At 38.1% G+C, this 17,826-nt stretch overlaps 2 protein-coding genes across 12 annotated transcripts in view; one reads left to right on the plus strand and one right to left on the minus strand.

Moving 5' to 3' along the window:
• The window catches only part of ECD (ecdysoneless cell cycle regulator), a 47,165-nt gene extending 41,629 nt beyond the window's left edge, over positions 1–5,536 (minus strand). For 4 of the 6 annotated variants that reach the window (XR_008292268.1, XR_008292269.1, XM_015067661.3 and 1 more), the window contains exons 1-3: positions 5,342–5,497; positions 3,926–4,140; positions 791–908 (exon numbers count right to left, since the gene is read on the minus strand). Coding sequence is in view for 4 of the 6 variants with exons in the window: in XM_015067661.3 (XP_014923147.1) it covers positions 791–908; positions 3,926–4,130 (323 nt within the window). In the remaining 2 variants the exon portion in view is untranslated. Of the gene's footprint in view, positions 1–790; positions 909–3,925; positions 4,141–5,341 lie in introns of all 6 variants that reach the window. The other 2 variants (XM_053207510.1, XM_015067663.3) reach the window with 2 other exon arrangements.
• Positions 5,537–5,571: 35 nt separating this feature from the next.
• The window catches only part of FAM149B1 (family with sequence similarity 149 member B1), an 87,157-nt gene continuing 74,902 nt past the window's right edge, over positions 5,572–17,826 (plus strand). The window contains exons 1-3 of one of the 6 annotated variants that reach the window (XM_053207514.1): positions 5,572–5,819; positions 11,895–12,030; positions 13,949–14,078. In XM_053207514.1, the coding sequence (XP_053063489.1) occupies positions 12,017–12,030; positions 13,949–14,078 (144 nt within the window). In that variant the 5' untranslated portion in view covers positions 5,572–5,819; positions 11,895–12,016. Of the gene's footprint in view, positions 5,820–11,894; positions 12,031–13,946; positions 14,079–15,071; positions 15,730–17,826 lie in introns of those variants that run through there. The other 5 variants (XM_053207513.1, XM_053207512.1, XM_015067666.3 and 2 more) reach the window with 5 other exon arrangements.

Here is a 17,826-nt window from a genome sequence, read left to right on the forward strand (position 1 = left end):
ACAGAGAACTATCAGTTTCCATTTTAAAGTGTTACCTACTTTGCTTTCAATACTGTTCACTAATTTTTCTTTAAATTTTTCTGTATGTGATTTCTCAACATATATGCAGAGAGAGAGAAAGAGAGAGAGGGTACGCGCTATGGTAAAATCAAGGAAGACATAGTAAAGAAATCTGTAATGTATATGTATATATGAATGGAATTTTTTCTATGATTTTGTTTTTATTTATTTTTTTTTAATTTTTTTTAACGTTTATTTATTTTTGAGACAGAGAGAGACAGAGCATGAACGGGGGAGGGTCAGAGAGAGAGAGGGAGACACAGAATCCGAAACAGGCTCCAGGCTCTGAGCTGTCAGCACCCAGCCTGACTCGGGGCTTGAACTCACAAACTGCGAGATCATGACCTGAGCCGAAGTCGGATGCTTAACCGACTGAGCCACCCAGGCGCCCCTATGATTTTATTTTTAAAGAGCAGTACACCCTTTGGTATTGTTTGAACTTTGTTTACCATCTGTATTTGGTCTTTCACAATGAGAATAATTTTTAAAAAGCTAAAATAGGCAGATTTCGTTTAAAAATTTAGAAGTTAAATTCTCCAATGTACTTTAATTTTTCCTCAAGAAAAGGAAGTCACAAGAAAAAAGGAAGAAAACACACAAGTCATTTTCAAAATCTATGTCTCAAATTTGTTCAATCTCTACCAGACTACCAAAAAATTTTTACTAAATGGATAAAAATGTGGTCAGTCTCAACAAGAGAATTCCTTTAGATTATTAAAATAACTAATACCTTGCTACTAACTCTGGAAATTCCTTTGTAATTTGCTTTACTACATAAACAATAAACCATTCATCCTCAATGTTATCCCCAAACTTTGTCATGCCAAACATATGAGCAGGAACATCTCCTAAAAACAAGAGAAAAGCAATCATATAACCAAATAAACTTGTCTGTGCACATAAACATACAAGTAATCATTCAGTTAAACGAACATTCATTGACTGACTATACTGTAGGTACCACACCTGGGAGCTGGGGTTGCAACCCTGAACAGGATATAAAAAGCCCACCCTTGAGGACCCATAGACAACCGGAGACAAGACAACCACACCATCTCAAAACAAGATAATGAAACAACAACAACAACAAGATAATGAATGGACATATGCACTGAGGGCTCTGTGACCATAAAGAATATCTGAGCTATGTTCATGTGGAAGAATGACCAGAAGTAGGCTTTCCAAAAAGAGAATAGCATGTGCAAAGGCACATAAGCATGACAGACAATAAAGTGTTCTAGGAATATCAGGAAGCTAGATTTAGATGGAGCAGGAATTTTTTAAACAAGTGCATTATTCAAAAATATGTAGAACTTAATACACTTTTAAACAAGCCAATAGGTCAAAGAAGAAATCACAAAGGAAGTTAGAAAATACAAGGAGACAAACGAAAACAAAGATGTAACATACTAAAAGCAGTGCTAAGAGGAAGTTTATAGTTATAAAAGATCTCAGATCAACAACCTAACTTTACACCTTAAGGAACTAGAAAAAGAAAAAGCTAACCTAAAGCTAGCAGAAAGAAGAACATAATGAAGATTAGAACAGAGATAAAAGAAATAGAGAACAGAAAAGCAACAGAAAAAAATGAACTAAGGTGAGCTGGTTTGTTGAAAGATCACAAAATTTACAAAATCTTAAATTAGTAAGAAAAAAAAGGAGACACAAGTAACTAAAATCAGAAATGAAACAGGCAATATAACAACCTATACTACAGAAATAAAAAGGACTATAAGGAAACATATGATATGAACAATTGTACACCAACCAATTGGATAACCTAGAAGAAATAAGTTCATTCTTAGAAACACACAACATATCAAGACTGGATCACTAGAAGGAGACTGAATTACTTCTGGTTACTAGAAAGAGACTGGATCAGTAATCAAAAAACTTCCCAACAGAGAAAAGCTCACTGGAGAATTTTAGCAACATTTTTTTAAACTTTTTTTTTTAATGTTTATTTTTTTTTGAGAGAGAGACAGAGTATGAGCAAGGGAGGGGCAGAGAGAGAGACACAGAATCTGAAGAAGGCTCCAGGCTCTGAGCTGTCAGCACAGAGCCCGACACGGAGCGCGAACCCAGGGACCATAAGATCATGACCTGAGCTGAAGTCGGATGCTTAACTGACAGCCACCCAAGCACCCCAGAATTTTACCAACATTTAAAGAAGAATTAACATCAATCCTCCTCAAACTCTTACAAACAACTGAAGAGGAGGGAACACTGCCAAACTCATTTTATGAGGCCAGCATTACCCTCATAATAAAGCCAAACAAAGACAATATAGGAAAACCATGACCAATTTCCGTGGAACACTAATGCAGAAATCCTCAAGAAAATACTAGCAAACTAAATTCAACACATGAAAAGGATTGTACACCATGACCAAGTAGAATATATTCCTGGAATGGAATGGAACGTGTATGAAAATCAAGAAATGTAATCTACCACATTAACAGACTAAGGGTCAAACAAGCACATTATAGAGTGTTTTTAGAGCTGCCATGGCAAAAAAAACAAAACAAAACAAAACAAAAAAAACATGTGGGAAGAACATCCCAACTAACTCTTCACCTCACCCCAGGTCTCTCAAATTTCTTCAACTAGAGAAGCTCCAATTAAAGTGTCTATTTTTATCTACCTTATATATTAAACTTCAATTTTAACTTCATCCAGAAGCAATGGGGAACTGGTGAAGGATGTTAGGCAGAAGAGTAACATGATCAAATTTGTGTTTCACAAGGGTAACTGGCAACAATGTGAAGAACTGGAGATACTGGAACCAAAGAGGTTACTTAGGTGGTTACTGTAATCTTCCAGATGAAGAGATTAAGAGGGTCTAGATTGTAGCCAAGCAAATGTAGAGAAAGGGTCATATTTTAGGAGTAACCACAGTAGGATTTAGTGCCTGACTGACTATGGTGAAGTGAAGAGGTGAATACAATTCTGAATTACTAACAAGCTTGAATAACTAGGTGGATAGCAAAGCCATTAAGGAAAACAAGAAAACATTGGGTAAAAATGATTTTCTAGGAAACAGATAAGGAGTTGGTCTTGGATGTGCTGTGCCATTGTGAGAGTGTTCTTGCCAATAAATATTACATGTGTTTCAGTGAACAGGGGTTCAATAAAATGAACACAAAGGAAGACATGTGGCAACTGCTAACCAAAAGATAACAGATAAACACGAAATCAAGACCTAGACTGACAGTATCAAAAGATGCTAGACTCCTGAAATAAGACCCTGGAGCAGAGCCTTGGTCACCTATTCAGGAGTCATTTTACTAAAGCTATATGAAATGATAACAAAAAATGCCATACTTGGCCAGAGGTCAGATCTTAAGCACCAACAACACAAGGAAGCATGAAAGAACCTCAAAATACTTCTGAGAGGCAAATAATGGTCATTAAGCCCAATGATTGCTCTTTATAAGTCAAGTAGAGCCAATTGTGTGAAAAAAGGCAGCCTACAAAACCCATGATCAAGAGCAAGGAATACAGAGTAACCACTAAAGGAGGCTATGGTTAAGGAAGCAGATGCCTGAACCTGTTTAGTACAGGTACCCAGATACATTCTAGCATAGAAAAGTAAAGTTCCAAAGAATAGCTACGGTTCAATCATTTTGAGTATGTATTAGGTTCCTAAGGTAATTACTATTAGAAAGCTTTCATCAAATGAATTAAAAAAAATTTTTTTTGGTTAGTTTAAGGGCTTAACCAAATATAAGCAAGCATCACTAATCTAAAAAGTTCAGGTTATAAATCTCCTGACAACACTGAATGAACTATGGACTATTACACATCACTGTTGTCAGAATTAAAATTCACATGTATCAAATCAAAATAAGTAAAAGAGCCATACCTTTTCCAGGTTTGTATTTGAGATTGAAAGGCTGATTCTGCCAGATATAGGGGACCAGCATAGGTGCAAAGTGGGTCATTATCCTCTCAATATACTTTTGAAGAATCTCTTTGTGTTTTTCTGGGTCTCTTGGTTCATCTGGTATCAGGAATAGGTGATACTCCACAGTGTCTTCCACTGTAGCAAGCTTCATATTTTCTTCCATTCTTTGAAAACTACATTTAAAGTTTCAATAATATAAACCACATAGAATAATGCAGAATATCCAAATTCTCAAACGATTCTAGATGATTCCATTGTTTTCCAAAATTCAGTTACCCACATACTACCATTTTAATTTTTTGACTTTATCAAGTATTAATAGTAACACCTATTTAATATTCTTTTAATGAGGTTTTTATGCTGAAAATTATGTTCTTCATACTTGAAATTATATTAAAAGAACTTTTGATATAATACAGTAAATGGGAATCCAGTGTCACATTCCCAAATTAATAGGCGTGTAAGAATTTTAAAAAAATGTTTGCCCTTGTACTAGCAGTAGTGTGTGTAGCACACTTTGAGAAACACTACAATAACATTTTATGTTTCAATACTATCAAAAGTCCCAGTTCCGCCACTAATTAGTTGTCACTTTCGGCACTTCACTTTCTCTTTCTGGGGCCTTTTCCTTAACTGTAGAATGAGAATGTTACTCTTTCATTTCTAAAATCCTCCCCCAGTTTAAACTGTTATTATTTGAAAGCTCTTAAGAGCAATCTCCCTTAGGCTGCAAAATTTCAACCTCTTTTTATGAATATTGTATGGCATAGGGGAATACAAAACATTCATGTCCTATCATCTCACCCCAAAATAATTTGCCCACGGTTCTTGATCCTACAGCTGTCCTAAAACTGCTCCCTTTTCAGGTCTCAGGGGGTACAGCTCCAGTATATTAAGAGCAGGTAGATAGATATCTATTTTCTAAGGGTTTTCCTTAAAACAAAAGTGCTAGCTCACTATTGCTGCCAGACGAGGCTTGGTAAAGGCAGGCACTGTACTGGATGGTCCACTGTAAGGCACAATTCGATTTTTATCCTTACTCGGTTTTCTAAAGGACTAATAAAACGAAGTCGAGAGGAACCTGCATCCAGTCACCGCAGTCTGTCCAAATCATTTGGCTTCTCAACCCAGAGCGACAGATAATTCTGTCGACCCGCCCCATAATGCCAAGCACACATTTTTATGAAGAATTTAGTGTCAGAACTGGAAGGAGCTTCGAGACCACTCAGCCTAATTCCTTGCTGTACAGGTGAGAAAACCAGAGCACAGAAAGAGAAGAGACCAAGCTGCAGAGGGCTGAGCTGGAGTCTAGCGCTCTTGACTCAGACTACGCTTTCTCCCTCCATCCGACAAACTGAAGCCAATTCCGCTTACGATCCTCGGGCCTGCCGCACGCGTCTCGGCTGCGGCACCTTTCCTCGACCGCCCCTCCTACCGCGTCAGTAGCAGTCCAAGTCCGGCCCAAGGTCAGGCCAGACGCTTCTCTGGCGCCTGAGGTTAGCCGACACCCCTGAAACACCCGCTCGCCCCGGAACTCCCAGCAACGTCACTGCTGCGCGTCCGCGGGAACATTAGGTGGGTGCTCAGGTGCGTTCGTCACTTCCGCCCCCGCGGGGAAGCAGGCAGGGCGGAGGGCTAGAGGGGTGGGGACCCTGGAGAGGTGGCGGTCCGGAGTCTAAGCGACGGGGCGTGACGGGGCCGGAAGGTGGCGGGAGGGGGCCGGGCCGGAGCCGGCGGGAGGGCCAGGTCCCGAGGCCCCGACCCTGGCGTGCCCGCCCCCTCCGCGGCAGAGGAGGAAGAGGAGGATGATCTCCAGATACACCCGGAAGGCGGTGCCACAGAGCTTGGAGTTGTAAGTGGACTGCTCAGCCATCCTAACCGGGGCCGTGGGAGGCTGAGGCGGGCAGCGGGCGCTCTGGGGACCCCTTCCAAGCGGCGCTTCCCATTTTTCCTTTCTCAGGGTAGGGGAAGGAACTGTTTCCTCCCAGCCTTGTTGGACGCCCTCCTTCCACCTCCATCTCCAGCTAAGGGCATGTCTCCTGTGCTGTCCTAGGGCTTGGCCCTCTTGGGCTGCACTTCCTGAACTCAGGGACTGGGTCTTTGGCATTTGTAGCTTACTCAGTGTTTCATGCCTCACTGTCAATGGCCATTGACGAATCGAGAAGTTACTAATAGCTGAGTGCTACAAAAAAGTTGAATACATCTAGTGCCAGGCACCGTGCAAAGCTGCTTACATGCATTAGCTCACTTAATCCTATTAGGAAGGATACCAGAATAGAGAATATTATTTTGCACATTCTACAGATAACGATCCCAGATTTTTAAAGATTGTAGCAAGCCAAAGATTACACAGCCAGGAAGTGGTGGAGCACACAAACCTGGTGTCAATCTGATCCTGAAGCCTTGGTCATAATCATTATACATTCTGTTTCCCCATTTTTGTAATTAAACATCAGAATCCTTAAGGATAAGTTTTGCTTTAGAGAGTATATATTGCAGCTGAAATACACCCCTCCCACCCTTGGTGAGATGTTGTAATTTAGCAAGTAATGATAATGTCCTGCATTTATTAATGCTTTACACTTTCAAAAAGACTTTCACATTTTGATCCCTTGCAACAATTCTGTAAGATGGGTATGATTAGCTTTCAGTTTTTCAGAAGCTGAAACATCAGAAAGGTTACACATCCTAAGATTATAAAACCAATAGGTTTTGAGCTTGGCCTTTTAATCCTCAAATCCCAACTTTTTTTCTCCATTGAGCTATGTAATTTTAGCAATTATACATTTATTAATTAAATATTAAGTATAGGGGCGCCTGGGTGGCTCAGTTGGTTAGGTATCTGACTTCAGCTCTGGTCATAGTATTGTGCTTTTTAAGTTCGAGGGTCGCATCAGGCTCTGTGCTGAGGGCTCAGAGCCTGCCTGCTTCAGACTCTGTCTCCCCCTCCCTGTGCCCCTCCCCCACTCACACTCTGTGTGTGTGTGTGTGTGTGTGTGTGTGTGTGTGTGTGTGTGTGTGTGTTTCTCAAAAATAAACATTAAAGGGGCACCTGGGTGGCGCAGTCGGTTAAGCGTCCGACTTCAGCTCAGGTCATGATCTCGCGGTCCGTGAGTTCGAGCCCCGCGTCAGGCTGTGGGCTGATGGCTCAGAGCCTGGAGCCTGCTTCTGATTCTGTGTCTCCCTCTCTCTCTGCCCCTCCCCCGTTCATGCTCTGTCTCTCTCTGTCCCAAAAATAAATAAACGTTGAAAAAAAAAATTTTTTTTAAATAAACATTAAAAAATTAAAAAAATATGTTAAGTATACATGATAATAACAAGCGTGGAATTTTCAGTCACTCTGGGTTTCTGGCTAAGCTCTTCTCTAGCCATGTGTCTTTTAAGCAAATTACTAAATATTTGAGCATTCATTTCTGTAATATAGGACTAACACCTTATCTAAAAGCATATCTAAAATGATGGCACAAGGGCGCCTAGGTGGCTCAGTCAGTTAAGCATCTGACTTCGTCTCAGGTCATGATCTCACGGTTCATGGGTTGCTGACAGCTCAGAGCCTGGAGCCAGCTTCGGATTCTGTGTCTCCCTCTCTCTTTTTGCCCCACCCCTGCTGGAGCTCTGTCTCTTTCTCCCTCTCAAAAATAAAAGCATTAAAAAATAATAAAATTAAAATAAAATAAAATAAAATAAAATAGATGAAATAAAATAATGGCACAGGGTAGATCCTTAGTAATTGGCAATTTTCTTGCCCCGTCCCATCTTTACTTGCTACAATAGCTATACAAAGAAAATCTGTGATCTCTTCTTGCCTTACAGAAGCTTATTATCTACTAAGTAATAAGATATCTACACAGTAGCAATTCAGATAATAAGCTTTTTAGGAAGTAGGAAGAAGAAAGTCATTTTCCAAACAAAGGGAACAGGTCTTAGCCAAAAGTCTGCTTTTATAATTAGTTCTGACCATTCTGAAAGTAGCAAAAAAAAAAAAAATCTTTTGTGAAAAAAGTTGCTGGTAGGCACTTAGTGGGCCAGAATTACTGATCCAGTATAGTTCTGTTACTTGTTCTCTATTGTTGACTTGATACTCCTTAAAGACCACTCTCTCCAAAGGTGATTCTCTAGGAGAATATGATGTGAATAATGAAGATAATGAAGATTATATGTATCTAAATGATAGTAAAATAAAAGCAATTTTTACTTTTGGCATTATGATAATTTGCTTTGAAGAAGTAACTTTCCTTTTCTCCCTAATAGTTCCAAATTATAGATATTGAAAAGAGCTTGAAAAAAAAAGTTTTCAACATACAGCTTTAATACTTAAAAAGTGATAAGTTTCACTCATATGAGGACTTTAAGAAACAAAACAGATGAAAATAAGGGAAGGGAAACAAAAATAATATAAAAACAGGGAGGGGGACAAAACAGAAGAGACTCAAATATGGTGAACAAACTGAGGGTTGCTGGAGGGGTTATGGGAGGGGGGGATGGGCTAAATGGGTAAGGGGCATTAAGGAATCTACTCCTAAAATCATTGTTTCACTTTATGCTAACTAATTTGGATGTAAATTTTAAAAAATAAAAATAAAATTTAAAAAAGTGATGTTTCAAATATAAATGTATAGTGAATAATATATTGAACCACCTATCCCCCAAATTCAATAACGATCAAAAATTGATATATTTGCTTCATCTATATTCTTTATCTCTTTTCAGCCTCTCTGTCCATCATCTGTAAATAAGGAAGCAAAACCCCAGACACTATCATTTCACCCCTGTATACTGCAGTATGCATCTCTAAAAATGCATTTTCTTATGTAAAAACAATGCTATTACATTTAATATTTCTTTGGTATTATCTGTTATTTAAAAAAATTTTTAATGCTTGTTTATTTTTGACAGGGAGAGAGACAGAGAGACAGAACATGAGTGGGGGAGGGGCAGAGAGAGAGGGAGACACAGAATCTGAAGCAGGATCCAGGCTCTGGGCTGTCAGCACAGAAGCCGACACGGGGCTCGAACTCACAAACCTCGAGATCATGACCTGAGCCGAAGTTGGATGCTTAACCGACTGAGCCACCCAGGCGCCCCTAACAGTCATTTTATAGAGATTTCTTTGACAGACTAAAAAATGTCTTAAATTTCTGTCTTGTAGCTGGAATCCACATTTCTGTTTACTGCCGCTATCTCAAAGACAACTTTTGGTTGTAGGATTGTTGAATAAGAGGAGTGAAAAATAGCTCTCCACAAATCCATCCCTACCTTTTTTTAAAGTAAATTTATTTAAATTCAAGTTAGTTAACATACCGTGTAGTATTGGTTTCAGGAGTAGAACCCAGTGATTGATCACTTACATGTAATACCCAGCTCTCATCCCAACAAATGCCCTCCTTAATGCCCATCACCCATTTAGTCCATCTCCCCACCCAACACCCCTCCAGCAACCCTCAGTTTGTTCTCTGTATATGAGTCTTACGGTTTGCTTTCCTCTCTCTTTTTATCTTATTTTTCCTTCCCTTCTCCTATGTTCATCTGTTTTGTTTCTTAAATTCCACGAGTGAAATCATATGGTATTTGTCTTTCTCTGACTTATTTCACTTAGCGTAATACACTCTAGTTCCATCCACGTTGTTGCAAATGGTGATTTCATTCTTTTTTGATTGCTGAGTAGTATTCCATTATGTATATATCACATTTTCTTTATCCATTCAACAGATGATGGACATTTAAGCTCTTTCCATAATTTGGCTGTTGTTGATAGTGCTGCTATAAACATTGCATTTTTGTATCTTTTGGATAAATACTTAGTAGTGCAATTGCTGGGTTGTAGGGTAGCTCTATTTTTAATTTTTTGAGGAACCTCCATACTGTTTTCCAGAGTGGCTGCACCAGTTTGCATTCCAACCAACAGTGCAAAATTGTTCCCCTATCTCCTCATCCTTGCCAACATCTGTTGTTGCCTAAGTTCTTAATTTTAGCCATTCTGACAGGTGTGAGGTGGTATCTCATTGTGGTTTTGATTTGTATTTCTCTGATGATGAGTGATGTTGAGCATCTTTTCATCTGTCTCTTAATCATCTGTCCATCCCTACTATTTGAGAAATAATTTAAAGTACAAGCTCTGCTGCTGGGGCCCTTAGCTTTATCTTTATATATGAAAATGGTCTAATTCACTAAACTCTCAAATTATTCATTTGCTCTGAGAAGCCTCAGAGCCAGAGTACTTGGATTTGAATCCTGGCTCCATCACTTCCTAGACATATGACCTTAAGCAGGATACTTAGTCTCTCTGTGCTTCACTTTCCTTTCTGTGAAATAAGAATATTAGAGATTTATAATATACATTGGCATATTAAAGACCCTGAGAAGACCTTTTATAAAGAAGCCTGTGTACTTTGTTTAGACTATCATGTTTCCTAAACTTAATTTATTACAGAATTTTGTGGGGGAGGAAAGTCTACTATGGATGATTAAGACTTGAACATAAAATAATTAACCCCTTAGTTTATTCTAATGTACATGTTGAATTCCCTAGAGCAGCACTGTCCAATAGAAATATAATATAAGCCACATATATAATTTTTAATTTTCAGATAGTCACATTAAAAGAATAGAAAGTGATAAAATTAATTTTTTGCCTTTTTATTTTGAACTAATTATAGACTCACTGTTAGTTACAAAAATAGTACATAGAGTCCCATGAACCCTTCACCCAGTTTCCCCCAAAGATGACAACTTATGTAGCTAGTATAGTGTCAAAGCCAAGAAACTGATGTTGGTACAATACTGTTAAATCAGTTTTATATCAGTCTTTATATCCACTGTTTTGTGTATGTGTATATAGACTTCTGTGCAGTTTGCTCTCATTTATAGAACTGTGTAACCACCAGTACAATCAAGATGGCTTTTTTATCACCACCAAGGAATGTCCTTGTGTACCCATTTATAGTCACTTCCACTCCCTTCTCCATCCTCTGGTAACCACTAATCTTTTCTCTACCTCTATAGTTTTGTCATTTGTAAACATTATATCAATGGAATCATATAGTATGTAACCTTTTGAGATTGCTTTTTTCACCAGGCATGATGCCCTTGAAATCCATCCAAGTTGTTCCATGTATCAATAGTTCACTCCTTTTTATTGCTCAATCTTATTCATCATGTGGATATATCAGAGTTTAACCGTTCACCCATCAAAAGACATTTCAGTTTCCATTTTTTTTTCAATTATAAATAAAACTGCTGTAAACATTTGTGTACAGATTTTTGTGTGAACGTAAGTTTTCATTTCTCTGAGATCAGTTCTCAAGAGTGAATGGCTAGGTCTTATGGTAAATGCATGTGTTTAGTTTTATTAGAAGCTGTGAGACTATTCCAGAGTGGCTGTACCAATTTATATTTCCACCAGGAGAGCATGAGATATCTGGTTTCACATCCTCGCCTGCATTTGGTGTTATTACCATATTTTGTTTTAGCTATTCTAATAGGTATGTGATTATAACTTATTATATTTTAAATTTGAAGTGAAATTAATTTTAAGAATATATTTTTTAATCTAGTATATCCAAAATATTATCATTTTAATATGTAATCAAGATAAAACTATCAATGATCCATTACACGTTCTTGTCATACTAAGCCTTCAAAATCCTGTGTGGTATAAACTTAAAGCACATCCCATTTTTGACTAACCAAATTTTAAAGTTTTTGTTTGAATTCCAGTTAACATACAGTCTGATGCTAGTTTCAGGTGTCCAGTATAGTGACTCAGTACTTCCATACAACATCCAATGATGCTCATCACACCAGTTAACCACACTTTAACTGCTAATTGCTAGTGGCTTCTGTATTGGACAGTGCAGTCCCAGAGCAGCAGGAAGTAGGTGATTAACTTGTAGGTTAAGCTGCTGAAAGTATGTTTTTTTCTTTACAGGAAATATAACTTTTTAAAAAATCTTTCACAGGAAAGGAATAACAAAACATGCTATTAATCATCATCCCCTTCCAGAGCAGCTGGATGAAATTTCTTCTACCAATGACAGCCATGAAAAAGATATGAGTTCCCAAAGGTAACAACACAAATTGTACTTGTTTGCTTATTACACTGGATAATGGCAAAAGTGTTTTGTGTGTGTGTGTGTGTGTGTGTGTGTTTTGGCTTGGGCTTGATATCTAATCTTGAACTAATGAAACAAAACAAGGACTTTTATCGCATTTTCAGTACCATTCAGCTTTTATTCTGGAACAGCTAATGAAAACATCATACTTATAACCCTTAAAGTAGTATTATTACATAGTTAAAAGACAAGACTCAGGAGGAGTCTAACAGATCTGATTTTTAATCCTGGTTCTGCCACTTATTAGCTGAGTAACACTAGGCAAGTTACTTACCAGGTAATAGTATCTCTTAAAGAGTGTTGTAAATATAAATGAGATAAAGTATGTAAAACTTGGCACAATAATTGGCATATGGTGAGTATTAGCTGCAGTTATCATTCTGTAACTTCAAAGAGGGTTCTGAGAAGCAATGTGGTATCATAGAAAAATTATAATCATAAAAACTGATTTCAAAACCTAGAACTCAATAGATTGTCTTTAAAATGGGGTTGACTTCTACATCACCAAGTTGTTGGGAGGAATAAATGGGATTATATCTATAAAAGTGCTTGGTAAACTGTAAAAGTGCCACACAAGTCCAGATATTACTTTCATATTTCTGAAATGTTTTTAGTTTTCAAGGGTAGATGTTATAAGTAGAATGTTAAAGTATTTGTTGTAATCAAAGCCACACTGAGATACCACCTCACACTGGTCAGAGTGGCTAAAATGAACAAATCAGGAAACTACAGATGCTGGCAAGGATGTGGAGAAATGGGAACCCTCTTGCACTGTTGGTGGGAATGCAAACTGGTGCAGCCACTCTGGAAAACAGTGTGGAGGTTCCTCAAAAAATTAAAAATAGAACTACCCTATGACCGAGCAATAGCACTGCTAGGAATTTACTCAAAGGATACAGGAGTGCTGATGCATAAGGGCACATGTCCCCTATGTTTATAGCAGTGCTTTCAACAATAGCCAAATTATGGAAAGAGCCTAAATGTCCATCAATTGATGAATGTATAAAGAATATGTGGTATGGGGTGCCTGGGTGGCTCAGTCGGTTGAGCGTCTGACTTTGGCTCAGGTCATGATCTTGCGGTCTATGAGTTCAAGCCCCCCGTCGGGCTCTATGCTGACAGCTCAGAGCCTGGAGCCTGCTTCGGATTCTGTGTCTCCTTCTCTCTCTGCCCCTCCCCCACTCATGCTCTGTCTCTCTGTCAAAAATAAATAAAACATTAAAAAAAATCTTTTAATAAAAAAAGGAATATGTGGTTTATATATGCAATAGAATACTACTTGGCAGTGAGAAAGAATAAAGTCATGCCATTTGCAGCAACGTGGATGGAACTGGAGGGTGTTATGCTGAGTGAAATAAGTCTGTGAGAGAAAGACAGATATCATGTTTTCACTCATATGTAGATCTTGAGAAACTTAACAGAAGACCATGGGGGAAGGGAAGGGGAAAAAAATAGTTACGAACAGAGAGGGAGGGAGGCAAACTATAAGAGACTCTTAAATATAGAGAACAAACTGAGGGTTGATGAGGGTGGGGGAGAGTGGGGAAAGAGGGGAAAGAGGAGGGCACCTGTTGGGATGAGCACTGGGTGTTGTATATAAGCCAATTTGACAATAAATTATATTAAAAAATATTTATTGTAAACTACGACTAGAATTATTTAGAATCACTGTCATCAATTCTGCAGGAATTAGGTAGGATTTTTCCATGATGCTTAATTGGTAGTTCTTCATTTATTTTTCTCCTGTGGATAGATATATTTGTGTATATGCTTGTCATCTAGCAAATTGCTGAATAGTTAATGCTACAGAAACTTGAGGAAATATAAGAATTTCTCTTTTTTCTCTCTTCCTTCCAAATTGGGCATTTAGTGAGTCTGACATCACACAAGAATCACCTTTTACATCAGCTGACACTGGGAATTCAAGATCTGCTTTTCCAAGTTATACAGGCACAGGGATCTCCACTGAAGGCAGCTCGGACTTCTCCTGGGGATATGGTGTGAGTTGTTGGTTATTGGTCTGATGGAGTTCTTGGCAGACTATTCTGGGAGTTAGGATTTATCAGTTTTGTCAGTATATTTCATTCCTTTACTCTCCTTCATGGTTTCTTTACATTTTAATATTTCTCATCAGTTTTTACCCTCTTTCAGTATTTGCTTTGCTTTTATGGATATAGTAGTTAATCCTTTTAGGTACTTAGTGTTTGACTTAAACAGTTGCATATTAATATGGATCTGGGCCCTGGATCTACTCCTTTTGCTGTGTGCAGTACACTAATGTGTCTCTCCACCACTAATGTTACCTTGTTGTTTAAATTGTTCTTAGAAGTTGATTATTAAGCTATTATAGACTGGGAAAATGATTATGATATATTGTTAAATGAAAAAAGCAGATTAAAAATAGTATGTATAGTGTGGTTCTAATTTGAGTTTACATATATTTTTGTTTATACATATATTAGAAAAAAGGACTAAAGATATCTACCCAAAATGTTATTCAGTCATTATTTAATGGGTGTTGAGATGAGATTGACTTATTTATTTCTAATCCATAATATCTGGTAGGGAATTCCTACGGCATCGTTCATAATTCTCTTGGCCAATCCTTTACATATATGTTAGAATCTGTTTGTTAAATTGCATGGGTCAACTTGGGGAGGATTGCTATCTTAATGATATTGAGTTCTTCTATTCATGAATTTGATATATAAATCTTTGCATTTTTTAAAGCTTATTTATTTAAGTAATCTCTACACCCAACACAGGGTTTGAACTCACAACCCCCAAATCAAGAGTCTTATACTCTAACGACTGAGCCAGTCAGGCACCCCATAAATCTTTTCATTTAGTATTAATTTTTAAAATATATTTTAATAAATTATTATAATTGTATCCATAAAGTTCCACTTGTTGAATATTTATTTCTAGGTACCTTGTATGGTATAATATAAAAATTACATTAAAAAAATTTTTTTAACATTTATTTATCTTAGAGACAGCACAAGCAGGGGAGAGAAGAGAGAGGGAGACACAGAATCTGAAGCAGGCTCCAGGCTCTGAGCTGTCAGCACAGGGCCTGATGCGGGGCTCGAACCCACAAACTGTGAGATCATGACTTCACCCAAAGTTGGATGCTTAAACGACTGAGCCACCCAGGCGCCCCTAAAAATTACATTTTTAATCTATTTATTGCTGGTGTGTAAAGGTACAGTCCCTGTTTTTTAAGGGAACTGAGTTGTAGGATAATGTTGGCTTCTGGCAAAAATTTATATTCTTTGTCATGTTTTTAAAACTTCTAACATGTTATTATATGTTTTAATAGATTTCTCATTTATTTAATACTAGGTTAAACTTTCACTGGATTTATTATTATTATTTTTAACTGTGATATTCACATAACATAGAATTCACTTTTTTTTTTTAATATTTTATTTATTTTTAAGGCAGAGAGAGACAGCATGAGTGGGGATGGTGCAGAGAGAGAGAGGGAGACACAGAATTGGAAGCAGGCTCCAGGTTCTGAGCTGTGAGCACAGAGCCCGACGCGGGGCTCGAACTCACAAACTGTGAGATCATGACCTGAGCTGAAGTCAGACGCTCAACCAACTGAGCTACCCAGGCGCCCCAGAATTCACTTTTTTAAAGTGAACAGTTAAGTGGTTTTAGTATATTCACAAAGTTGTGCAACCATCACTATGTCTAATTTCGGGACATTTTTATCATCCCCAAAAGAAGTCCCATATGCATTAGCTGTCCCTTTCCAAGCCTCCAGTCCCCCAACCCGCTGTGGACCACCAATCTTCTTTCTGTCTGTATGGATTTGCCTATTCTGACATTTCATATAAATGAATCATACAATATGTGACCTTTTGTGTCTGGCTTATTTCACTTCATGTATTTTCAAGATTTATCCATGTTTTAGCATGTGTCAGTACTTCTTTTTTGTTGATGAATATAATTCCAAAAAATTCCAAAATTTTGTTCATCTGTTCATCAGTTGATGGACATTTAGGTTATTTTGTTTTTTTGGCTATTTTGAATAATGCTACTATGAATATTTGTGTGAACGTTTTTCTGTAGACATATGTTTTTGAATATTCTTAGGTATATACCTAGGAGTTGAATTAAAACCATTTTAATTTTTTGAAAAATACATTTATCATTGACATTTATTGTTATGATCATGCTTTTTCAAGGTTTCTAGTTAGGATATAAATAATGTTGATGTTTTCCTTATATTACACAAACATTTCATTGCAGGTATCACATGTATGTCAGAGTAGGTAATTTACTTGATAAATCCCCCTGAATGTAACCAGTTTCCTATTAATTCTACTGCCTCCTAACCTCTGCAAATACCCTTCTTACTTCACAGATGTTTCAACAACCTATACTGGGTCACTACCCCCTGCATCCTTTTACCCATTTGGTGCTCTTTTCACCCTGCTCAGAGTCAGACACCCAGTGTAGTCCTGACTTCTATACAGACACCTTCTTCATCCTGCTTGGACTATCACCCTGTGTGAGGCTGCCTGCTCCCAACATAGTAGCTTTCTTCTCTCCATTCTGGTTCCAACATTACAAGCTGGCTACTCCCCACATGGACATCCTCTTCATCTTACTTGTGCTCCAACACCCAGAAACAACCTGCTCCCCCACCTGAAAACACCCACTGTGGCACTGTATTTTCAAAAGAAATGCCAGTATATATCCCATCTCACATGATGCTCTTCTTACAAGATATTGATACTCCTCCATTGAGAGATAGGGTATATGTTCTTTCCTCTTGAATCTGAATGGATCATTTGCCTCAGTCATTAGCATGCAGTGAATGTGATGCTGCATGATTTTCTAGGTTAGAAAGTAACACAGCTTCTGCCTGCCTCTTTTTCTCTCTCTCTGGATACTTGACCTTGGATTGCAGCCACCGTGTTGTGATGAAGTTCAGACCACATGGAAAAACCCATGTGGAAATTAACTGAAGCCCCCAGCTGAAAGCCAGCATCAACTGTCAGAGATTTGAGTGAATGACCATTCAAATGAATTCAGGTCCAAGCCTTCATGTTTTTCAAGATGTTTTTAAGAGCTTTATCTCAGATGTTGTGGAGAAGAGATAAGCTATTCCTGCTGTGATTAAAAATTCCTGACCTATATAAACCTGGAGAGATAATACATGATTGTTGCTGTTTTAAGTCAGTAAGTTTGGGAGTACTTGTTATACTGCCAAAATAGCTAGAAAACCCTATTGCACTGCCCAGGGTCAGGAAAATTGCTTAGATGTTCTCTTCGCCCCTCTTGGTCTCCTTCCATACAACAGACCATCTTCCTACACAGACGCCCTCATTACTCTGCGTGGGTTCCAATTTCATATACCAGGCTGCTCTCCCAGGTTGATGCTTTCCTTATTCTGTTCTGACTTTGAAACTCCATGCTGGGTGTCTCTAAGGCACTGAATAACAGGCAGTATATATTTACAGTCCCTGAGAAAGGAAACTCATAAGGTGAGCCCCTGTTTACCCTGGTTCCTGACTGGGAATAACTTTCTGACTGTGGATTTGTGAGCCAGAGTCCAAACAAGGCATGGTGGTCCTATTGTGCTGAGGAACAGAGATCAGAGTTCATGGAAGATGAAGTAGCTGGAATATGCAGGTCAGGGGGGAGATAAAGAGCACCAGAAATTATAAATAAGTGGGTAAATACAAAAGTCTACATTTTTTGGTGATTTCTTCTTTATGCAAGATAGAGTTT

Source organism: Acinonyx jubatus, chromosome D2 (genome assembly GCF_027475565.1).
Source record: "Acinonyx jubatus isolate Ajub_Pintada_27869175 chromosome D2, VMU_Ajub_asm_v1.0, whole genome shotgun sequence".
Taxonomy (NCBI): Eukaryota; Metazoa; Chordata; class Mammalia; order Carnivora; family Felidae; genus Acinonyx; species Acinonyx jubatus.